General features: G+C 54.6%; 1 protein-coding gene across 5 annotated transcripts; it reads left to right on the top strand.

The window, feature by feature from the left end:
• Nucleotides 1-993: 993 nt before the first annotated feature.
• Nucleotides 994-23,159, top strand: SH3GLB2 (SH3 domain containing GRB2 like, endophilin B2). 5 transcript variants are annotated; one of them, XM_050319866.1, is made up of 13 exons: nucleotides 994-1,173; nucleotides 8,449-8,590; nucleotides 8,900-9,028; nucleotides 9,963-10,096; nucleotides 10,571-10,663; nucleotides 11,338-11,349; nucleotides 13,309-13,371; nucleotides 16,701-16,724; nucleotides 19,278-19,367; nucleotides 19,755-19,855; nucleotides 20,332-20,346; nucleotides 20,884-21,145; nucleotides 21,729-23,159. In XM_050319866.1, the coding sequence occupies exons 1-13, from the start codon at nucleotides 1,111-1,113 to the stop codon at nucleotides 21,834-21,836; spliced, it is 1,236 nt and encodes a 411-aa protein (XP_050175823.1). In that variant the 5' UTR covers nucleotides 994-1,110; the 3' UTR covers nucleotides 21,837-23,159. The 5 variants fall into 5 exon arrangements, with proteins under 5 accessions (XP_050175823.1, XP_050175820.1, XP_050175819.1 ...); XM_050319862.1 differs by lacking the exon at nucleotides 11,338-11,349 and having other exon boundaries at nucleotides 995-1,173; XM_050319863.1 differs by lacking the exons at nucleotides 11,338-11,349; nucleotides 20,332-20,346.
• Nucleotides 23,160-24,506: the final 1,347 nt, after the last annotated feature.

The raw sequence follows: 24,506 nt of genomic DNA, 5'->3' as shown, positions 1-24,506 counted from the left end.
TCCGTTCATCACAGCCCTGCTTCAGAGGCACCAAGGGGCGTCTGACCAGGAGTTCGCTCAGAGTTCTGCCGGGAGCTGGGCCGGAGGGATGTGCTCAAGGACAGAGCTACGGAGAGCACTGATGTGTGACCCCAGAGCTGTGTGACGACCCCTGCCCCTGCCCGACCCTCCCTCGCCCCCCACTGCCCAAACCCGCTCTGGGAGCACAGCAGGGACCGGTCCGAAGGCAGAGGGAGCGCGCAGGGACCGGGCAGGGGCTCCCCACAAGGTTAAACACAACGCTCCGGCCACAGCGCAGCTGAGAAGAGCCAAATGCGAGAGAGGTCGGGCACAGCGAACAGCCTTGGGGTCACCGCGCCGGGAGCGGCACTGCGGGAGCGCCCCGGCCCGCAAATCCCCCCAGCCCCGCTTCACAGCCCCCCGGTGCGGGGAGCGCCCCGCGGGACCCCCCGCACCCGCACTGCAGCACTCGGGGCCCTGCCAACGCTCCCGCGGAGCATCCCCGCACCCCCGCATCCCGCGCACCACCGAGCATCTCCCCCGCGGCACCCCCCGCACCCCCATGCCCGGTTCCACCCGGGCGGACCCCTCTCCTTTCTCCCCCCCGCCCTCTCCCCGGCCGTGGTGCGGCCCGGCGGGCAGGGCATGGCAGGGCTGGAGAGAGGCCCCACTCACCGCTGCGGGGGTGCGGGGGGTGCTCGGGCCCCTCCGGCCGGGCGGGCCCCGCCGCCCGCCATGGCCGCGGAAGGGCAGCGTCTCCTTCCCCCGCGCCGCAGCCCCCCCCCCACACGGGGGCGGGGCCTCCGCAAGGCCACGCCCCCAAAGCGCCCTCCCGGCCAATGGGAGCGCGCCCGGCTCGGGGGATGCGGCGGCGGAGCGCGAGGGGAAGCGGGCGGCGCGGCGCGGCGCGAGCGGCCATTGGCGCGCGCTGACAGTTCCCCTGCCTTAAAGCGGCCGCACCCGCCGCGCCGTTCAGCGGGGTGGGGGACGGACCCCGCGGCTGAAGCAGCCCCTTTGAAGAGGCGCGGGGCCGGCGCTATAAAAGGCGGCGGCGCGGCGGGCGCGGTGACAACGGGGGCGCGGCGCGGCCGGGGCGGCTCCGCGGCCGACATGGAGTTCAACGTGAAGAAACTGGCGTCGGACGCCGGGGTTTTCTTCTCCCGCGCCATGCAGGTGAGGGGAGCCGGGGCGCCATGGCAACGGCGGGGCGGGCGGAGGGGGAGGACCCGCGGGTGCAGGCCCGAGGAGGTTTGGCCGGGCCCGGGGGGAGTGGGAGGGGGAGATCGGGGCTGGGTGGGGGAGATCGGGGCTGGGTGGGCCCGTCTGGCTGAGCCGCAGGCCCCGGAGCATCCCTCGCAGAGGCACCACCCCGGGAGGGTCCCGAGGGATCAGCCCCGGGGATGATGCTGAGCAGGGACGGGAGTGCGGGCGGCCGCTGTACCTGAGGGTTGTTGTTCTTCAAGAGGAGCTGATCTCGCGCTCAGCTGCTGTTGTCCGTGCCCACACCCACCGGGAAAGGGCGGCAGAGCTCTGGAACAGGATGCCCAGCGAGGGCGAGGAGTCTCCCTCTCTGGACTCATCCCAAACCCCCCCGGTTCCTGTGACACCTGCTCCGGGTGACGCTGCCTCGGGGCTGGACTGGGGGATCTCCAGAGTTCTCTTCCAGCCCAAACCACTCAGTGGTTCTGTGCGATGCTCCCTGGCGCTGGGGGGTGTGGCGAGGGTGCCTTGGAGCTGCTCTGCTCTTCAGCCCCTCGGGAGGAGCAGGAGACCCCAGGCCCTGGCAAACACCGTGCTGTTCCAAGGGATGGGATGGAGCTGCTGAGGTGGAGCAGGACGGGTCTCTGTGGGCTGCTGTAGCAGCAGGATCATCCCAGGGAATGGCTGAAGCTGCGCCAGGGGAGGTTTAAGCTGGATATCAGGCAAAGTGTGGTCGGGCACTGAACAGGCTCCCCAGGGCAGTGGTCACAGCCCCAAGGCTGCCAGAGCTCCAGGAGGGTTTGGACAGCACTCTCAGGAACAGGGTGGGATTGTTGGGATGTCTGTGCAGGGCCAGGAGTTGGACTGGATAGTTCTCGTGGATCCCTGCCAACTCACGATATTCTGTGATTCACAAACTTGAGATCAGGAGCTGCTTGTGGATGAAGTGGTCCTCCTGGAGCTGTGAAGATACTTGGGTACCTGTGAGCAGCAGGTGGTGAGATGGGGCTGCCGAGAGTGCCCAACTCTTGGGCATAATAATGGAAAACTGCTCTTAGATGGGCAGGAGAGGCAGGTCAGGACTGGTTGGGATCCTGCCTGGAAAGTGAAGTCCAGCTGGTGGCTCTGGGACTGGGCTTCTTGCGTGGGGGCTGGTAAACAAACAGAGCAGAGCTGCCTCGTTCCAGACCTTCTGTGCACTGGAGTAATTCCGGCTGTGTTGGGAACTGGTCTCCTGTAAGCAGATATCACCTCCTGTCACCATGCCAGCAAGTCATATGCCATGAAAAGGGGAGATATTAAAACTACAGGTGCAAAACAAGGAGCAGATGGGAGGCCCAAAGGTGCCGTTCTCATGCGAATGACCTTGGTAGCAGAAGAAAGGCTGTGAAGAAATTTCATGTTTAGGAGCCTTATTGTAAGTCTCTGATAAGTGTTTTTTAGCTCCTAAGGCGTAGGAAGGAGACAGGCCTGGGAACAGTGTCTGCACACAGTGATTCCACAGCAAGGAGGCGTTTATAAATTGTGGCTTCAGCCTCTACACCTACTCCACTGGCTTGTACATGAATATTCATGTGCCTAATTAGAGTAGTAATTTCTTGAAACCGAGGGAGCGCTGCTGCTTGTGGACAGCGTGCAGGTGTTGGGGGAAGGAAGGAGATCACTGAGGCTGAAAAAACCCGCTTTGTGAGGTGTCATTGCTGGGGGAATTCAGCCTGTTCGTGTCCCCACGGAGTCCTCTGGAGGGGGTGAGCTCTGCCCTGTCTCCCCCCAGAGCCACAGGTGACTGCTGAGGTCTGTGTGGGCAGCAAGGGCTGGGTTTGTAGCACTCCTGAGCACTGCAGATCTTCTAGGATGGGAACAAGACCAATCTAGAAAGAGCTGCTTTCTGTAGCACTGGAGATGGTTTCCCCAGCTCCAGGCATTTAACAAAGTCATGTTTTACTGGAACTGCAGCGACTGGGAGATAAATGGACTGGCCATTATGTGCTGTACCACTCAGACAGCATTAGCTCCTGCTGTCTGCCTGAGCTGTCTGACCAGCACACGAGAGCTTTGCTCCAACTGGAATTTGGGCCCAGCAAGGGGAAAATGAGGCAGAGCATGGCCAGCACAACACCCCTGGGGTGGCTCAGGGCAGGAGCAGTCCTGGTTTGAAACCTGTCAAATACAACCCAGTGCAGGTGGCTGGGTGAAGGATTTTGGACTAGGCTTGACCAAATCCTAATCCAGACCTGCAGGATTCAGCATCTCACCTGAGGACGTACTGTGCTGACACTTGAACTACCAGTTGCAGCCATCAAATCCTCAGAGGGGATGCAGCACCTGCAGACAGACTTCAGACAGGTCACTCTTCATCTTCACTGAAGAAAGGCCTTTCTCTTTGATCAGCTGCACCTTCCAGTTACCAGGGAGTGGGGCTGATCCCCAACCCCAGCAGAGGAAGCTCTGTGGCAACGCATTGGGTGTCTCTGTTCTAAGACAGGCTGCAAGCCAGGCTCTCTCAGGGAGGTCTGGAAATAATTGTAGGTGTCTGTCTTTTATCAGTTTTGATGTAAATGGCTCTGGGTGAAAGTGTGAGTACAGCTGGTGGGCACTTATCCCACCGCTAATGTCATTACTGTAGCAACTCGAGGTTGGCTTTACCCTCAAGCCCCTGCAGACTGACAGACTCCCCCATCTCCCCGAGCTCTGGTGGCACAAGAGACAATTTCATTAATAGATAAAACAGACCCTCTGCTTACTGACCTTCCTGGGGATGACACTTTAACACTTCAAGACCTTGGCAGGGGATGCAGGCAGGACAGCTGACCCAAACTGACCCAACAGACCATATGGCATCTGCTCAACAGTAAAACCTAAGAGAAATTAGAAAGGGGAACATTCATTATGTTCAACATTTCTCTTCTGGAGAGTCACCACTGCTCGTACTGAGGCTGGGAAGTGGCCAGACATCACCTGCTGATGGGAAGTAGAGAATGACATCTTTTGGTTTCCTTTGCTTCCACACACAACTTTTGGTTTGTTAATCTGCCTTTATCTTGACCTGTGAGGTTTCCCCGTCTTATTTTGACACCCCCGTTCTGCTGAGGAGGGAACTGATAGAGCAGCTTGGTGGTCACCTGATGTCCAGCCAAGGTCAACCCACCACCGCAGTGTTGGTTTTTTTTTCCTCTCCTGAATGCTTTGCTCATGAGTTAACCAAGCTGTCCTGGTAATGGCTTCCTTCTGTCCTCTAGCACAGTTTCTCTTGGCTCCCAGCCTGCCTTTCCTGATTCCTGGTGGCCAAATACTCTGTATGTGGTCCAGAGTTATTGAAATTCAGGTAGTTTTTAGGTGCTGACTGAGTGGCTGTGGCTTCCTCTTGTGGGAGGTAGGTTGGCCTCAGTTGATTCTGTTGTGCCTCTGATCACTGGAAGATCAAATGTTACTGTCTTACCATAGCCTGGGCATTCTGAGCTATTTGGAGGCTTCAGAAAACCCAACAGCCAAAATCAGCTGGCAGGTACAAAAGACTATTCTTGATTCAAGACTCCTGGCCCTAGTTTGTTCTTCCTAATTTAAAGGTGGAAAGTTTTAAGTAATGTTTAGTTGGGGAAAAAATGGGTACCCTGCAAGTGGTAAAAGGGCCACCAGATCCTCTGCAAGGGGGCTGTCAGAGCCACAGTGCTCAGGCCTGGGCCAAATGGAGAAGGAGGGATGGGAAAAAAAAAATCACAGGATCCTGGAAAAGGCACCTATCAGCTGGTGCAGCACTGCCCAAAACAGCTGTGGTAGTGGCATAACTCAGTGGGAACACTGGGATTTTATTCCCCTTGCTTTGAAGCAGAGAAAGGTGCTAATGCTTTCAGCAAAGGAAACAACACAGTGCTATTTTAAAGCCTAATCCTGATGGCCTGAAGTCAGAGGGCTGAAGGCCCAGCCTGTTTGATCCTGTGCCTGCAGTGCAGAGGGACCCCCTCCAGCTCAGCACTTCGGACTGACCCTCCTGACTTCCCAACCGTGTGTCTATCAGCTCTCTTGGGGGAAGGGGGTTTTCCCCAAGCTGAGAATGCCCAGGGCAGCTGCCCTAACTGCAGTCTAGCACTGCCTTGCTCCTTTTGGGCCTGTGGCCCAAGTGCTGCTCTCCTGCTGGGTCACCCTGTTTACCCACAGGGGCCCCGATAATGTATCTCGTGTTCCTGCTGGCCAGCCAACCTTCCAGAGGAAACCCAACCTTTGGCTGAATTATTGATGTCCTGGAATGCAGCTCTGCTCTCTCCTCTTCCTGGAGAGTGAGAGTAGCACTGACAAAAGGCTGCCCTGCATTATTAATCCCCCTCAGCTCCCTGGGTCAGCGCAGGGACGTTTCCTGAGCCTCTCAGCTCTGCCACCTGGCACGGGATCCCAGGATGCAGATCCTGGGCTGGAGCTGTTGACCCAATCATTGTGTTCTGGAAAACAAATGGGAGTAGTTCTGCCACAGCAGGGTGGAGGAGCTGAAGGTTCTCCTCAGCATTGCAATTGCCTTTGCTCTGCTGGCCCTGCCTATCTCCCAGTGGATCTGCACCAAGCAGATCAACTTGATAAAACCAAATAACACTCCCATTTGTGGCAGTCTGCTGCAAAATACAGCAGTGCCTCTAAGTGCAGGAGCAGCAAGATATAATATCCTCTAAATGTGACTTTTACAGTCAGGAGCTGTGAGTGTATGATCAGCTCATCTGTTCTGCACCTCCTGGCCTCAAATCTCGGGCACAAATCTTGTGTCTGTGCAATGAAATTTCTGTGCTATGGAAACAAATTCTCAGAAATAGAAATCCCTGCTGTTCTACCCTGCTTTTCACTGGGCAGCCAGGTAAGAGGGGACCAGCAGCTGAGACCTGTTGCCACCTAAAAGCTCAGATTTCCATTTGCTCCAGACAAGAACCAGCTCCTAGGATAGGTCAGTGGCACTTACCTGCAATCTCCTGCGCTGGCTGTGCTTCCAGGAGAGGTTTCATCTGATCTCCCAGCAAGCTGCTCCTGCAGGAGGTGGTCCTGGTCTCCCCTGCACCTGGTGGCACATTCCCACTGGTGCTGGGAAGTCAGTGGGTTCTCTGATTGATCTAAAAAGTCACATTGGAGGTCAAGTTGAGCTGGATCAGGGACTCCCCACGCACAGGGAAGGAGAGGGATGTGTGCTGCAGGGAGAGCAGACCCTGCAGCAACCTGCAGTGAGGTACCAACTGCCCAGGGCTGTGCCTGGGCTGGCCCTCAGCACATCTGACTGCTGGGCAGGGGTCAGGGAGACCCTGAGGGAATTGAGTGTAAGTGGAGCCACAGCCTCCCATGCCCTTGCACCAGCTTCCTGATGGTCATGCCCTGCCTCCAGCATGGAAAGAAAGCCTGAATAAGAGATTGTTTTCTGGCCTGACCCTTTGGAGCCACAGGCTGGGACAGATTCCTGCCCATCCTCCCTTTCTGGCATAGCCCCCAGGCTTGCAGTGGTGCTGCCCTCACAGCTTCAGAGCCTGACCTGAGATAAGAACTGAGTTTGGAGTCCTGGCTGAGCCCTGTGCTGTGACCCCAGAGTTGGGTTACACAAAACATCCTCAGAGGACAGTGATGCCAAAGATGCTGCTTGTGAATAAAGCAAAGGAGCCCAGAGCTGGCTCAGGACACTGGCAGTGGCACTGAGGAGGTGCTGGAGGGCTTGGGCAGTGATCTGACACTGCAGCAATGCTGTAAGAAGCTGACTAATTTCAGCTGATAAGAAACCGGGTTTAGGCTTGACAGCTCCAGGGCAGATGCTGATGCAGGATGAGCCTAAACTGCAGGAACAAGAGATGGACTTGAAAGTGAGATGAGATCTGGGAAAGGGGGGCGAGAGAGACTGTTTTGCATCAAAGAGCCTTGGCTTGTTTAAGAAAGCTCTCAAACAGATGACTCAAGAATTGGTGCCAAATACCTGGGAAGTCCCAGTTTGCTGCATGGCAGTGACTCAGCCCAGCCTGGCAGAGTCTGAAAACAGCCCTGGGCTGCCAGCAAGGACAGGGGGAGGCAGCGACAGCCGCTCATGCATCGTGTGTGTCCCCCAAATACAACCACAGATGTGGGTACAGAACAATACAGACACCCTCTCACCTTGAATGTGCTTTTACCTGTGCCCAGGGGTCATGGCAAGAGCAATGAAACCATCCCTGGTGGTGCAGGAGGGAGCGTGACTGTCCTTGCAGCTGAGGATCTTGTCACCACCCACATCTGGCAAAGCACTTCCCTGGCTGCAGCTTGAATCCTGCCCAAACAGGTCACTGTGTAAACATACCTGCAGGGCTTGTGTATCTCAGGCATCTGGTGACAGGCAGGGCTGGTAACAGGACTCCCCAAGGCTGTTTGTCCCTGCTCCAGCCTGTTCCTTATCTCACTGGGTTCCCAGCTATGCTGGATGGGAAAGGAACAGAGCTGGCCACAAAGCCTTTCAGCAAGGGCAGCTGACCCATGGAAAGGACATCTTGGCCCATCTGTTGCTGAGCTCTGGGGCAGGGGAGCAGAGCAAAGGGACAGGTGCTACATCAGACAGTTGTATTTTCATCTTCATCAGTTGAGCCAGGCTTTAACCTCTTAGCATCTGACTGTACCACTGCTGCACATCACCACATCCTGGTAGCTCAGCAGTGGCTCCAGAGACCAGCAACAAGGTCAGAGGGCAACTGGAGCCTCTGTAGGGTCCCAAGTGGCACAGCTGATTAAAGGGTCTTTTAGTGTGATCCATCATGGGTTCTATCAAAAGCAGAAAACTGTGCTTAAAAATACACTGAAGCTGGACAGGTTCACTGAGGGGAACAAGTGGGAAATGGGGGTGGGATGAGAGGCAAGGGGCCTTTGTGTCAGGAATTCCCCCAAGGAAGCAATTGGGGGTGTCCAGGCCATCTGACACTGCACCTCCAGCCTGACAAACCTTGTCACTGCACAGGATGTGCATATTTAAGTAGATCCCTCACAACTACACTATTTTTGTACCAGACTTATTAAAAGTTACTTATTCTGGAACACCTCTCAAACTTGGATTCTATTTCCAGCCCGATGCTTGTTCCAATTTTGGGCAAAAATTTGCCCTCTTCACCTGGAAGGTGCCTGGGAGCAACGAATGACTCCATGAAGGCTTTTTAGCTCTATTCTAAGATAAATACACAACACAGAAGCAGCTTTGCTGTCCCTTACCAGCTCTGTAGCACGCTGTACACCTGCTTTAGAAGGACAGACCTAATGATTCCCTTCTTCCTGCAGTTTACTGAAGAAAAGCTGGGCCAGGCTGAGAAGACTGAACTCGATGCCCACTTTGAAAACCTCCTGGCCAGGGCAGACTGCACGAAGAACTGGACAGAGAAGATCCTGCGTCAGACCGAGGTCCTGCTACAGCCAAACCCCAGTAAGTCCAGCTTCTCCCAAGGCTTGAAGGACAAATACCACTTGCAGCTCGGTGCTAGAAGACCTGCCCTCTGGCAGAGAGCCCTGTTGCGTTGAGTTTGTGAGGGTTGGAAGAAGAAATGTGTCTTTGTAAGGCCTGTCCTTCCTTCTCTGTGCCCCTGAGAGGTGACTGGCTGTGACCACAGCCTGGCAGCGCTCCTGAGGAACAGGGAAGGGACACCAGTGCATCCCTGAGGACTGCATGGGGTGGGATTCCCTGAGTGCCACTTCAGGGATCCCCGTTTCAGCCTCCCTGGTGTCCTCGTTCCAGGTGCCAGAGTAGAGGAATTCCTGTACGAGAAGCTCGACCGGAAGGTGCCTTCCCGGGTCACCAACGGGGAGCTGCTGGCACAGTACATGACAGAAGCAGCCAATGACTTTGGGCCAGGGACACCTTATGGTAAGTCAGCCTGGCTAATTAAGAAATCCTAGGAATTCATCCCTTCCTGGGAGAGTATCCCTAACAGTGCTTTGGGTTGAGGCATCTGCAGTGCGCCCCGTAGGGAATCAGCTCCTGCTTGCTCCCTGACTTCCAAGCTCCCTGTTCCAGGGGAAAAGGGAAGAAACTGTTCTGTGCTGTTTCCGTGGCTTTCTAAACCAGCCTGAACAGGGAATTGCAGTGAATAGCTTTAGATTTATCCAATTTGAGCATATTTTTAGTCCAAGCTGGTGTCTGTTTGCACAGAGTTTCTCCAGACTCTGAGCAGGAGAGCCATCCTTTCACTGCATCCTGCAAGTGGAGGGTGGAAATCTTTCTCCAGCAGAAAGAGAACAGGAAAAACAGACTTGGAAGTTTGGTGCTTAGCTAAAAGCCTCAACAGGCCCCTTCCTGAACCACACAGAACATCCTTCTGTTCTTAAATCCTAATAGTTGTCTCTTCCTGGGGGGATTTTGGGCTTCCTTAAGCAGCAGACCTGCACAGAAACACAGCCTTCCCTTCCAGCTGTCCTTGCCTCTGCCACGGGCTTTGTTCCTGCTCTCCAGATCAATAGTTGTTCAATATTGAATCCTGTTCCAGGCAGAGCAGCTGTAGCTGCACCCATAGCCCACACTGCCTCATCAGCTCATGTTTTCTGCTCTGGTGCTTTTTAATTTGCTGCTCTGTTCCTGTGCCTCTGTTTTATGAGGCAAAGAAGGATCGTTCTGTGCAAGCAGGTTGAGCAGTAAAAGGACATAAGTGGCTCAGCAGATGGATGAGATCAGAGCTGCCCTGGGAGCAGTGAGAAGAGGCTTCAGGCCAAGAGCAGACCGTGGTCAGGCTCTGGGGGAGTTGGCTGAAGCCAACACGGTGTTCATGGGTTTTTCCTGGAGCTGAGGGTTCCTTTTATTGCAGGAAAGACCTTGATAAAAGTTGGAGAGACCCAGAGGCGCTTGGGTGCAGCAGAACGGGAATTCATCCGCTCTGCCTCCATCAACTTCCTGACCCCACTGCGCAACTTCCTGGAAGGGGACTGGAAAACCATCTCTGTGAGTGTGGAAGCAGGGAAGGGGGAGGTTGTCACGTCACTGGAGCCAAGGAGGGCAGGGATTGAGGGAAATAGTGCTGGAAGAACCCATTTTCTTTCCCTGTGAGAAAGGATGACTCCACACCTTCCCTCTTAAAGAATGCAAGGATGGGGGAATACCAATCCTAGATCTGCCCAGGGTTCCCTCTCCAGCAGGGAAGGATTGCCAGCTGATGTGCAGGAGAAAGGTAACTCATTTCTCAGCTCCTGCAGCTCCACCCACCCAGAGGGTGCCCTGTTTCCAGAAGGTTATCCTGTATCCCTGGCAGCCAGGCCCAAAGCTCTTTCTCAGGGAGATAAACGTAGCAACTGCTTCTTTCTCCCTGGCATTTTTTGACAGGGAAATAGATCCCATTCCTAGATGATTCCATGTCCCCTTCCCTCCCCAACCCTGCTCCTGGGCCATCTGCTCTTACCCAAGCTGTGTCCCTTGCAGAAGGAGCGGAGGATCCTGCAGAACCGCCGCCTGGACCTGGACGCCTGCAAGGCCAGGTTGAAGAAGGCCAAAGCTGCCGAGGCAAAAGCAGCGGTAACTCTTCCCCTCCTTCCCCTCCCTGTCCCTTCTGGCCCCAGGGCTTGGCTCACATGGTCAAAAATCAGGTTGCCCTACTGTGTCCTGCCCCTGGAAGGCAGGGGTGGGGGAATTCCTTGTCTGGTGTGTGAGGAAAACTGAGAGCAGGAGCCACATGCCTCTTCCTGAAATCTCCTCCCTTGGGAGAGTTGCTGAAACAAACAGTTCTGAGCTTCCAGGGTCTGGAAACTTGTACTTGTCCCAGGCTCCTGCCTCCTGACTGATCAGGGCTGCTGGATGATTTGTGCCTCCCTGACTGCCAGAGGACAAGGTGGAAGCTCCCAGCCCTGGGGAGAACTTCTGCCCCTGCTCTAGGGACCTTAACTCATCACTAGACCACAGCATTCCCTGTAACACGCCTGGAGTCCTGGGTCACACCTCCCCATCCAAGCTGAAGTATCCCCAATATGCCAGCTCACCCCTCTCTTGCTGCTCTTCCCCTCTGTGGTGCAAACTGGTGTTCCCACAGCTTCTGTCTCGTGGTGACCCTCCCAGTGCTGCTGCCCAGACCCCAGAGCTGCCCTTGGAGCATCTGGGCTTGTGCATTTCCCCTGGACTTTGTGCTTTGTCCTTCCTGTTGATGCTGTTTTGTTCACTAACCTTTTTGTTTTGTTTCTTTGTAATTTGCTCAGTGTGAGGGAGATGTGAGTATTGACTGTGCTAACGGTGCTGTGGTTTTGGTTTTTTTTTTTTTTCCTTTAACACCTCTCATTGTCTCTTTTGCATTTTTAAAAGAAAATTCCATATCTCCTTTGTCCCTTTGGGACCGGCCCTGCAGCATGTTCTGAGCGTGGTCAGGGCCATGGCTGCCTGGGAAGGTGCTCCAGAAGGATCCCAGCTGCCTGCAGCCCCTCTGGAGCATCCCTTGGGTCCATCCACGCTCCTGCAAGCAGTGCTCAACAGAGGCAGGGGCTCCCCTACAGACCCCCTTGGGCTCCTCCAGCTCCAGGCAGGAGGAGCTGGGATTGGGTGGCCAATCCCAGAAGGGCAGCCCAGAGACAATGACAGGCAGGATGATCTGGTTGTGGTGCTGTTCTGTCCTCCAGGCTCTTACAAGGGTGGAAGGGGGAGGGAGGTGGGTCCCTTTTGACCACTGCTTGCAAATACAACTTCTCCATGCACAGAAGTACAAGAGAAGCTTGCCTCCTTCATCCCATGTGCTGTGAGTGGTTTGGGGACTCCCTGGAGACCAGGGAATGGGAGGAGAGCTTTCTTCAGTGGCTCTTAATCTTTAAAAAACCAAAAAGCATAAGCAGCTATATCTGTGACACATCCCTTCTGCCCACAGGGAGGAGTCCAGCCCAGTTGCTTTGCTGGCCTCAAATCTCACTGGTGCATTTTTCTCCCTGTATTCAAGTTTGACTTTTTTAGGAATTGCTCCTCCTTATTCCTTCCCTCCAGCCATCCCCAAAACTCCTAAATGGCATATAAAAAAAAAAAGAAAATAAAAAAATCTGTTCTTGTTGGGCCTTCCTGATGCTCTGGCACACACTGGTCACTCGTCCTGCAGGCTGCTCAGGGCCCAGCAAACTGGGTCAGTGTGTGTGTGTAAGCAGATCTGGGTGACTGCAGGGAGATTAACCTGGGAGAGGAAACGTGGGATCTGAGAGGATTAACAGCATAGCTGGGATGCAGCAGGACTGGTGCCAGCCGTGCACAGCAGCCACTGTGCAGCAAGGGCTGAGCAGGAGGATGCCCTGGGTATTCCTGACCTAGGGCAGCTGGGTGGATTCTCTCTTCAGGTGATGCTACAGCCAAAAGCTGTCCTAGGTCATGACCTAGGAGGAGCTCTAGTCTTAGCTTAGCTCAGCAGACCACGTTATGTGGTAGGTAGTGAGCCCACACCTGTGTGGGGGTGGATGAATCCATGGCATTCTCAAGGAGGAAAACCTCCAGAGGGCTTAAGTCTTCCTGCCCCAGGGCAGAGGTTTAGCTATGGAGAAGGTGGCTTGGAGGTTTTTGTGACCTCTGGGATGAAAATTCACGCACTTGCCTTTGGCTAGAACTGGTTTGGTTGAGCCATGTGCCTTCCTGGAAATGGTAGGGGTGGGTCTGTTGGGAGGAATTGTGCCCAGAGGCCTGGAGAGAGTGAGAACAGTGAATGTGTCTCTCAAAGACACTGTGGAAAGGATGCTCCAATGCTGGTAAACGTTCCTGCTTTAAAGACAAGGCCCTGAACAGTGACATTTATAGGACTGTTGGCAGGAATCAAGGGGAAGGAATGTCCTGCCCACCAGACTGAGCCAACACAACATGAGCATCCTGCTGGCTGGAAGGGAATGGGAAGTGCATTGGGATTGTGCTGTCCCGTCCTCACTCTGGGCTGCTGTGTGAGCTGTAAGCAGAGTTTCTAACAGTAGAAGCAGCTGCTGTTCAGGTACCAGGTGTGACCGTGTGAGCCAGTCCACCTCCTCCTGCTCCAGCCTGGCTTCCACACACCACTGCTCAGAGGGAGGGAGAACTCCCTCCTGCCACCTCCAGAATCTGAGCTCAGCTCCCAGCACAGACAGGACAAAAGCTTTTAGCCTCCTGTTCCATCCATCGCCCACTGACTCCTGTTGCCTCCTCTGGTGCCTTGTACATGACCCTCTATTCCCCCCCAGGCTGTGCCTGACTTTCAGGAAACCAGACCTCGTAATTACGTGCTCTCCGCCAGCGCCTCAGCGGTAAGATCTGCCTCCTGCCTCCCCCTGGGTGTTGCCTCTCCAACCTCTTCCTGCCCCTCTCTCTACCTGACTTCAACTTAGACCTAGTGCTCTGCTGTTTTCAACATTTTAATGTGACGTGGGCTGCCCCAGGTTCCTCTGACTCACCCTCAAGGATTCAGGTCACCCCTTTGTGCTGCTTGGTTTGCTTCCCAGAGCAGCTTCCCTGCCAGGCCTCTTCTACATTTCTAGTGGGAATCTGCTGACTGGTTTTTATTGCTAGGGGAGCAACTGAAAAGAAAAAGCCTCCGTGGCTGGCCTGTCTGGGCAGTTCCAGCTGCACACTGGCAGTGCCACACGCCTGGTCCGTGCTGTGGTGTCAGAGGCTTTGTAGCTGGCCAAGAGAAGCAAAGGTGGAGGAATCTCTCTGCCACCAGTGCAGGCTTGTCTATTCTGCAAATAGAAGTGATTTTTTTTTCCCCCTTCCATCCTGGGGCCTGTCTGTTGGCAGCTGTCACAGGGCCAGATGTGCTGGGGGTGGGTGAGCAGCCCGTGGCGTCTCCGCTCTGCTGCACAGGGGGTCGTGGCCAAGCAATCAGCTGCCCCTGCTGTGTGTTCACAGTTCCCCATTGCACAGTGCCACATTTCTCGTTAAAATGTTGAAAACTGCTCATCTTGCTTCCTAACTAGCATTCAGAACAACACTGATGCCTGGTAATAGGAGCAATCTGGGAAGGGGGATCTGTAGGTACGAAAAAAGGGCAGCGCAGCCTTCTCGCAAACGAAAACGGCCGTGGAAACAAGTTGGATTTGGTTAATGGAAAACTCATCCCATTTGGAGAAAAAGGTGTGTCTGAGCTGATAGCATCAGTGTTAGTTCCCAGGGGGATCTGTCCTGACCTTCTTGGAGAGTGATGCTGGGATCAGAACTAGCTTTGCACAATACCTAGGAAACCATTTCCATCGGTAACAGGCTTAGTGGTCAGAGCCCTGAGGAAGAAGCTGATACTGTTGATGCTGTAGAAACTGCTCAGTTCTCTCTTTTCCTAGTGCAGCAGCTCACAACCAGCCTGTGGCTCTGGCTCCTCCCTTGGGAAGGTCTGGGGCAGTGTGATAATGGACTGCAATTAAGCTCTAGAAGAATCAGAGGAGAGAGACTGGGCTTTCCCTGCCTCTGGATAGACCAGGGTATCCTGACCATTCCCCAGGGCTGAAGCAGACCTGAAGACAAGCATTTGTACAAATGTGCATTGGCATCCTGTGGAGTGCCCAGATGCTCAGCTGAGCATTCCAGCCCTCATCACCAAACTGCAGCTGGATCTGCTTTTGCTGTATTGGGGGAACAGGTGCCAAGGACAGTAACACGGCAGGAGAAACAGATTTTGAGAGGTTTTTAGCAGTCAAGTGTCGACCCTGGGATGTCTCTGCCTAGTTCAGAGCTCTGCTAGTGCTGATGGCACTGGGCAGTCAGAGCAGGGCTCCAGGAAAGCAGCCAGTGCTGCCCTTGAGCGCTGGATTACGTTGGGTGGTTGCACAGCAGGGCCTCCGACCAGGAGTGCCCGTGAGAAACGTGCTGGCCTGGCCAGTGACAGGCCTTGTGGCTTCCAAGACTATTCCAGAGGCTACAGCTGGGGGGTGAAGGGCTCCCTGAAGTCCAACTGCACTGGCAGGGGTGACCTGAATAGCAGTTTGCATCTCTAATTAGCAGAACATGGGCTGAGCCCAGGCTGCTCCCTGTGCAGGCAGAGCTGCTTTGCAGCGAGCTCTCTAATCCCAGCATTCATCCCAAGGGGTCAGGCACTGCAGCAAGGTAGGAGCTCTTCATCCTGTTGCTCTGCTTCTCTTCCAGGCCAGAGTCCTTGTGTTATTCAGTCTTGGTGTGCTCTGCCAGTGCAGAGCAGTGGCTGCTGCTCCCCTGGCTCTGGAGCTCAGCTCCTTTCTGGAGGGAGGGATTGTTTGTGCCCCAGGGAACAGCTTGGTCCTGCAGGGGAGCAAACAGCTCAGCTCTCTCCTGGACCACAAGCCCTCAGCAGGGCTCTGATTTGGATTCTAAATTCCTGTTGTTGGTTTCTGGAGAGGTGGATAACACAGTGCTTTTATTTTTATTTTTTTCCCCTTCCATGACAGGAGGGCTCAGATGGAATTAGATCCAAGAGAAAAGCACCTCCCTTCTTTTGTATAAGCTGGAGGCTGAGGAGTCATTTCTCCTCTCTCCCACACTGACCTTTTGTTTTTGTGTAAGAAGGTGTATGTGGGCTGTGTAAACCCAAATATCCCTTTCTCTCAGACCTGCTATGCTCTTATTCCTAGGAACGATTCCAAGAAAAACAGATTGAGTACCTTAGGGAGGGTTCCTCTGGCTTGAGCCTGGGGTGGGGGAGGACAAATTCAGAGGGTGCTGCACTGATTAAATGGGCCTGACATGTCCAGCACAGGTGCCCCCCCTGCAAATTCAGCCCTGCTCTGGTGACCTTCCCTGGCCTGCAGAGGGGACAGCAGGGGTGAAGCTGAGCTCCACAGAGGCCATTCCCCAGCCCCACTGGTGTGGGGTGTTGCTTGCTGGCTCCCAGTCAGTGCAGGGTGATTTCAGGCTGCCAGGACTGAGGGGTTGTCTGCTGAGGGAAGGCCAAGCCGAGGACCTCTGGGAAGGATCAATGTGTTTTTCTGGCTCCTCTCTCCCTTTCCCGTTGCTGTGTGTGACTTGTCCATTGTTTCATGTCCTGGGGCCAGATCCCATGAGCAGCTGCCCTGAGTGTGCCCTGTGGGTGTAGGAAAGAGTTGTGGGATGTTGTGCCTGGCTCAGAGGAAGCATCCAGCCCTCATTTCCTCCTTGCTGTACTGAACAGGCCTGTTTCCAGTGCAGACTGGCTGGATTATCCCATTTATCTGAGCTCTCTGGACCTGTGGGTGAGGAACACCAGGCTCTGTCTGGCCTGAGCTCATGGCAGCTCCCAGGCCCTATCCATGGGCTCGAGCACCTCACTTGCCTCCCCACAATCCTAAAAAAAAGGGCTGTCTTTCAACACCAACCTCTGCAGCTTCAGTAAAGTGACCCTTGCTGTGCAGAGGACTCTGCTGTAAATCCTTGTTTTCCTGGAGCCCGTGGAATGCAGTGGCTGTACCAGCCCTGGCTCTGGATTTGCTCTCTCAATTGTGAAACTGAGCTCGAGGGTGCAGGAATGAGGGGAAGGGGCATGGATGTGGCAGCTGCTGCTGGGTGAAGGGCTAGCTTGTCCCTGGAGTTGGCCTGCTGTGTCCAAGGAGCATCCTTGCCCACTGGTGTAAATGCCAAGTGCCTCTCGACGTCTCCAACACTGACCTCCTTTCCTGTTGCTCTGTGGCCCCTGCAGCTTTGGAACGACGAGGTGGAAAAAGTAAGTACCCAGCTGGAACTGTGCTCAAACCTCCTGGGTGTGCTGGGGGTGTTTGGGGGCCAGGGGTGCCGTGGAACCCTTCCTGCTCACGGGCAGGATGGGGGACGTTGCTGTTGTCAGCCCCAGTCCTGATCCCGCTGTTCAGGGGGACTGGGTCCCCTTGGGAAGAGCCTTGCCCGGGGCCAGATGGCTGTCCCTGGTGTGAGGGACTTCCCAGGTCTGTGTGCAGCAAAAGGCAGCTCAGAGCCTGCCCCGTGTGGCAGGAGCAGAGGGGATGCACCAGCTGGGACTGCACCAGCTGGGACTCAGCTCTGCTCCTGTGGCCCCCGTTGTCCACGTGCCTCTGGGAGCCCCTGGTCTGATCAGCAGCTCCAAGCAGAGCTGAGCCAAGGACAGAGTTTCCCTGTGCACAGCCCCAGCTGCTGGAGGGCACAGCTCTGTCAGGAGGGCAGGCTGGGACGGCTGGAGCCTGTTTGAAGGGTTAGGACAGTCTGGGTGAACTGCCCTTACCCTTCTGGGTGGGTCCATGGAGCCTAAGTCCCATTTTTTGGGCTCTGCAAGGGGAGTGGGACTTGTCCATGAAGGTGGGTGGAGGGCTGACCAGGTGAGCTCTGTGTGGAGCTCCAGCAGGGCACAGAGCTTCCAGAGACACTTCTGGGATCCTGTTGGCTTTCACTCCTCGAACACCCCCAGCAGACATTGGCCTGAAGTGGCAGTGGCAGAATGGCACATTCCTGCTTGCTGTGCATGAGAGCAGCTGTTCCTGCCTTACTCCAAAGGCATTGGCTGAGTGGACTGGCTGTTCCTGAACCAGCTCTTCCTGTTCTTTAGACCCTTCAGTCCCTCAAACAAACAAGCTGACTGCAGTCAGCTATAACCATGCAAGGATCTGCTCCTCTGTCCTCTGTCTTGGGTCTATCCTGCTTGGACAGACCAAAGTATGTCAGTAAACATCAAAGTTCTCCGTGTCTTGGAGAAGCACAAGACTGGAGAGACCTCCCAGGTCAGCATCCAGTGCTGGCTGTGTAGGAATCTACATCCTGCAGCTGCTGAGAGCTGGCAGGGAGAGGCAAATCCCAGGCAGTGCCAGTGGAGCTGGGTCTGCCTGGCACAGGTTCTGAATAGCTTGAATGCTGAAGTCTCAGCCCACTGGGGCAAGAATCTCTTGGTGCTTTGGAGGCATTGCACTGGGATATCCTGTTACATCCCCCCTTCTCCTTTAAATAATCCCTTCATACCGAGGATGGAAGAAAATAGATCAGTTGTAGCTTAAAATAGACAAATCTGATTAAGAGACAGTCAAAGCATTTCTTTGTTGCAGCCTGGCTCTACACTGGTACTGGTAACACTGGTACCAGATGAGAATTGTGCTGGCCCCAGCAACCCCTCCAGCTTGTCCTGCTGGGAATACTGGGTCTCCTCTGGGGTCACCAGCCACGTGGCCTCTGCTCTGTCAGCCTGGCTGGATCAGCCCTCTGGGCTCAATTCCAGACGTGTCACTCCTGTGCCAGAGTGATCAGGGCATTTCCAGCAGAAGGAACGAGGCAGGCAGCTCTCCAGTGGCTGCACACTCCTGGAGGAGGGGAAGGGCTTCTCCTTCCAGAGAGCTGGAGCTGAGTGGGGCTCACTCCTCTGTGGCCCATCACAGCACGTCCCAAGAGGAGACCAGTGCCTGGTGTTAAGGAGTGAACTGTGCTAGAGGACACGTGGGCCTGTTTGTCACCATCCAGAGCAGGAGGGGAGAGTGGCACCAGAGCACTTGGCTGCTCCAGCACTTCTGGAGCTCTTCCTGCCAGGATCCACCCAGGTGTTCTGGTACTGCAAGAACTGCCCCAGTGTAAATGCATTGTTTGCTGGTGGGGGAGAGATGTTCTGTCTGGCTGGTCAGGAGGGTCCCCAGTGTCAGTCTGTCTCTGAATTCCCAGTTCCTGCTGTGGAGCTGCCTTCTGCTCACTGGTGTTCAGGTCTCCTAGCTCTAAAGCTGTAAGTAGCTCCAAAGGAGAGCCTTGAGTAGAAGTTGGATTGGGAGAGACTTAATTAGCAGCAGCAATCTGGTAAATGTTGCCTAGCCTCAGCCTTTGTTCTGTGGTGACAAAAAGAAACCACTGCACTGCCAGAGGGAAGCTTAGGGAGGCTGTGGCATTCCTGTGCCTGCAGGCACAGAAAGAGGGGGATAAAAAGACTGGTGCTGGCACAGGACTGGCTTTCCACATCCCTCAGGATTAACAAAGCCTCTCCATCTTCACTGTTCTAGTCTTGTGGGAGCAGGAGCTTCCTAGCTTGATGCATCAAGTCTTGAGCTGCCATTCCACGACCTGCAGCGATCTGGTGTGGGATCCAGCAGGAATCAGGTTGAAAACACAGCCTGAGGCCTCAGGGATCCCAGCCCAGGCTGGCTGGTGCCTGACACTCAGTGGGTGCACGTGGATCCCGCTGAGCAGCACCACCCGTCGTCTTGGAGCCAGGAAGAGGGGGTGGTGGAGGGCTGGGGAGGGTGGGGAGGCAGCACAGGGGTCCTGCCTCTGCTGCCTGAGCCCCCCACCCTGTTTGCAGGCGGAGCACGAGATGAGGCTCACCCAGACCGAGTTCGACCGCCAGGCAGAGGTGACGCGTCTGCTGCTGGAGGGGATCAGCAGCACACACGTGAGTCTTCCCGGGCACTGGGGGGTCAGCAGGGACTACAGAGACTCCTGGCTCCTTCCTAGAAGAGTACCGAGAGGATGATGGAGCCCAGCACTGGGAATAGAGGTAGAAGAGGTGGTAGATTTGGATGCTACAGCAGCATCCTCCTAAGACCCGGAATGTTCAAACTAAAACCACGCTGAAGTGTGCACAGGCAGTGCCACTGGGGGTTCTGCAGCCCTCAAAATGCTTCCAGGCCAGGAAAACCTTGTTCTCTGACTGGAGCTGTGGGGTGGCCACACGGGCATGCATGAGTCTGCTTCTCTGGGGGGTAGCAGTGGCTGCAGCAGGAGAGTTTCTGTGCCTGGCAACCAAACTCAGTCAAGCTGATGGTCCTTTTCCCTCCAGGTGAATCACCTTCGCTGTCTCCATGAGTTTGTGGAGTCTCAGACCAACTATTATGCTCAGTGCTACCAATTCATGCTGGACCTGCAGAAGCAACTGGGCAGGTAAGACAAGACATTGCTTTTACTTCTCTGAGGGTTATTGATCTCATTACCCCAGCTCAGCCCTCCTTCCCCTCCCACATCAGAACCTTGGGTAGAGTTACAAAGCCCCCTCCCAGCTCTGACAGAGTTTACACCAGTCCTGCTGGTGTGCTTGGAGCAGGCTTTGCCACGGGATTCATCTGGGGTTTATACATTCCTCTCAAAGCACGAAGGCCATGGGGGCTGGAACATTCTTCCTCTAAATTAGTTAAATCACATGGGAGTCAAATTCCTGTTGCCAGGCAATGAGCCTGAGCGTGCTCGGCTGCAGCAGTAACAGATTCCAAACTCCACGTTCCATGTTCAGTGCCACTGGCTGCACATCCCTTGGGGTGGGCTGGGATATTCTCTCTGCTGCTGTCACTCCTGACCCAGGAGGGGTTGTTGCCTCTCTGTGATCACTCACTGCCCCTGTTCTGTTCTTTTCCATGCTGCAGCTCCAAAGGAGAATTGTAAGTACCACTTTGACCAGGACGAGCTCTGAGGGCTCTCTCTCCCCTCAGCCACTCTGGGGTCTCAGAACTTGCCTCAAAGGCCAGCAAGGGCCAGAACTGCACCCCCTCTAGATAAATGGGCCTGAGCTCCATCACTGTCCCTCTGGAGAGCCCCCAAAGGCTGGGAGCCTCCAGCTGGGCATCCAGTTTAACAGCAGCAATGCCAAAGGCAGAACAGGTACCACAGACCATGTGAGAGCAGGGCAAGGACACAGTGCAGAGGACTCAGTCAGAGCCCTGCCCAGCCCAGTGCCACACCTCAGTCTGGTCCTCTGCGGGTTTGGTGCCAGTCCTGAAACAGGGCAGTGGAGTCCAAGCAAGCAGACAAATATCAGCCATAGCACAGTCAGCACCTGAGGAGTGAGTGTGTGTCCCCATGGGAAGGGCAGGGGACTCTCGAGCATCATCCCTGCAGTGTAACTGCTGAAAGCAGGAGCTCTGTGTGGCTGCCCAGCCTGAGCCTCACTGAACTCTGCTCTCTTCTCCTGTGTGAAGATTTTCAGGCACGTTCGTAGGCAACGCAGACTCCACCTCTCCCGCAGCTGCTCCCTCTGCCCCGGCTGTCGCTGCTGCCCCGCTCCCTGCTGTGCCTACCATTCCAGTTGTGCCCACAATCGTTGGGGTGCCCAACACGGTGGCAGAGGGGGTGCTGAACCCCAACGAGGTGAAGCCTCCTGCCAGTGGGACGCGGAAGGCCAGAGTCCTCTACGATTACGAAGCCGCCGACAGCACCGAGCTGGCCCTCCTTGCAGATGAGGTTGGTGGCTTTCCCGTGTGCTGGGTTTGGCTGTGACTGCCCACCTGTCTGTTGTGTGCTCAGCAGGCCTTTGGTTACTTCCCCTGCCCCTAAAAACCTGCTTTATGGCACTAATAGAGTCTTTACCTGGACACAGGTACCCCCTGAGCTGCAGCAGTTGTGTTCACGGCCATTTGTTATTTAACATACCCCAATAGTATCTTCACTGTGACCCTCTAATGCAGCTGCCTAATCCAGAGCCATGGGATAAGCTGCTGGCTGGAGGATTGCTCTAATCATGCTGAGAGAAAAAGGGAATTCAGCAAGTTGCAAACTCTTCTGTTCTCTAGACTGAACTTCTGTATTCAGAACAGCAACATGTAAAAATGCCTTAAGTCACTCTGGAGAATGAAAAGGCATCAGGGACATCACTGGGCAGCTTTCCTTAGATTTTGTGTTAAAACTGCAGATAGCTCCAGGGAAAGGGCACAGATGCCTGTTAAATGAAGTTCAGCAATTACTGTTCTTTCAGTCCCCCTCTGACTGAACTTCTTGGCTCTGGCTGCAGCGTAAGGTCCTGTGTGATGCTGTCTTCTCTCTGCAGATGATCACCGTGTACAGCCTGCCAGGCATGGATCCAGACTGGCTCATAGGGGAAAGAGGAAACCAGAAGGGGAAGGTTCCTGTCACTTACTTGGAACTGTTGAGTTAAATGTCTCCAGGAAGAATGTACAAGCAGAATACACCCCTCATCTCCTGGCACTTCTAATGTGGATTTCTTCGTCCGAGACCATTCAGGGTTTGACACTCCATTGCTAGCACGGGAATTGGGGGAAAGAAGTGGGAAAACGGTTAATGGTGAGGTTTTGGGAAAGGGCTGATGGCACCCAAGACTGAATTTGTCACCTCCCAGTACAGCCTGCTTTGAGGTCAGTCTTGATGGCACAAGATTCCTCGATTATTTTCCCTTGCCTGCCCTAGTCTTGTCCCTCACAGTGGCTTTCCCAGGGCAAGCCGTGTCCCTCAGCAGCTGCTCACGGAGTCCCAGTTACACTTCCCTGTGTCTGCTGTGGGTTAGTGCCTGTCTGCCCCTCCCCTCCCATCTCTTCTCCAACAGTAGAATTGCCCAAGTCCAACCACTGAGCGTTCCAGTAGGGAAGTGTCTCACACCCCCACCTCTGACACGTCCCAGCACGTAAGGCAAGGAAGCTGCAGTTCAGCTTTAGGACCTGTTGAACCCATCCTCCCGTGGGTGACCAGCAAGGCGGGGCTGGCCTGGAGCCACACTCTGTCCTGGGGCCTGGTGGCTGCTCCCTACACTGTCCCCTGAAGCTGGAAGATTTCTTTGTGGAGACCAATGTGGTACCATAGGGCCCAACCCCAAACCTCAGTGCAAGGGACCATCACCTCGCTTGTGTTTCCTCCGAGAAGTTGCTCTTGGACTGCAAAGTTTACAAGCCTTTTTACAGCTTTGCTGCCCCTGTTACTGTCCAGGCTTTTCTTTCAGTGCATCTGTCCAGGCATGTTTTAGCCTGACTTTATTTTTACCCTGAATCACTGATTTAATGAATGTTTCCCCTCCCATATCAGCAGTGAACAGACTTGGTGCATCCTAGTGCAGAAAGGGACAGTCCCACCCGCTGTCACCTCCAGCAAGGAGCTGCTCTTGGCCATGCACACACCCCCCAACAGCCCCAGCTGTCCTGGAGGGACGTGCTGCTTTAGCTCAGGGGCGTGTGTGTGGGTGTGCCTGCTCATCCTGCAGTTCACTTCTAGCTAGAGCTCACCCAAAGGACTTCCACTGCTGTGTCACTGGTTTTCCACTCAAGCTGGATGGAAGAGAAACTCACCTGCACCGAGCTCTCTGTTCACCCCCTTCCCCTGGGTATGTCGGAACTAACTTTGCTTGTTCATTGATCTTTTGCACTTTCCCCAACGGTATCGTGACCACTCTGATGTAACAGGGCACTGAGCACCTGTGTCTGTGGGGCTCGTGGGTTTCAGCACTTATTTGCCAATAAACAAACTGCCTGACCTCCTGCCTCAGCATCGTCCGTGGGCTCAGGGCTGTCCCTGCCCCCCCAGCAAAAACAGGGACAAGCAGCTCAGGGGAGAGCAGTGCCCTCCTGCTATCCCAGCCTTGGGGGGTAAAAGCAAAACAAAGCTGCCAGTTCCTCCTGTCCCACCTGAAACTCCCAACACGCCATAGGGTTGGAAATGTCTTGCTGTTCCTCCCCCAGATGACACATCTCAGTCGTACTACGGCTTCGGGGGCTCTGAGAAACAACAGCTCCTCCTTCACCTGAGGCAAAAATAGAGCACAGGATGACTTCAGCTGCTGAGAGACTGAAGTGCTATTCTAGATCTAACAGACTTTTGTTGTTGTTATGGAAACTAGATCTGCTGCTGATCTAAAATCCTAAAGCCTTGTGCCTCGCACCCAGCTTGGAAAGAACTCCTGGGAGAAGAGGCTGTTGAAAGGCTCTGTCAGTGCAGCACCAGCGCTCGGCTGTTCTACTTAAATGAAATATCTACTGAAATGAAATCAAATATCTTCCTGTTTTAGTTGGTTTTCCAGTTGCCAGGATTATCACTCCCATAATCTATTAGAGATCTAACCCCTATCTATTTCCCTCCCACCTTCCAGCATGTGTGCCTTTCCCTCAGGCCAGTGAATCCCTGTTATTGCTCTCCCTGGTACATTAAAGAGGAAGAACAGTTTGAGCAAAAACAGCAGCAGTTTAATGATGCAGAAAATGGTGTCTCTTCCCTCAGAGCAGCCAGAAGGAATTCTGTTCCCTCTGCAGTAGTAAAAAAAAAAGAAGCACATGAAATAACTATTGCTGCTCCTACCTCTGTACAGGAAGGTGACACTTGTGCTGCTTCTCTGCAGATGGCAGGGGGAGCTCCCCTTGGCTGCATCCATCCCCCCTGTGCCCGGGGGACAGCTCAGGACTGGAATGCTGCTGTAGCTCTGAAACACGTGTAACCAACAGCATCAACTGCTCTGCCTGGCACCAAAGGCTCCTGCCAAGCACCACAAACTCACTCTGGTGCTGAGCAAACATCTCAAAGAATTTATTACTTCTCCCTCAGTTCTCATCCTATCCGTCCTTGTTCAACAGCAGTGAAGTGATGAACACACTGCACCTTCCAAAGCTGTAACCAAAGGAGTGATCCCTGCCAGAGCCATCCAGAAACAGCCCCTGCTGGAACTCAACTTGCTCAGGTGTGCCAGATTCCAGCTTTGCTTCCCTCCCACAGCTCCCCTCACCCATTTGCTGTCTGTGCACAGTTCTTCACCTCCAGCTCTCCACAGTTCCCCCAGGGCACAAAGTGGTACCAGTGACCTCCCCATGGAACCACCACCAGGCTTGGGACT

This window comes from Myiozetetes cayanensis, unplaced genomic scaffold (genome assembly GCF_022539395.1).
Source record: "Myiozetetes cayanensis isolate MyiCay16 unplaced genomic scaffold, myiCay2020 scf23, whole genome shotgun sequence".
Lineage (NCBI taxonomy): Eukaryota > Metazoa > Chordata > Aves > Passeriformes > Tyrannidae > Myiozetetes > Myiozetetes cayanensis.
Note: the sequence above shows the minus strand (reverse complement) of the source record. Positions and strands in the feature narration are given on the sequence as shown.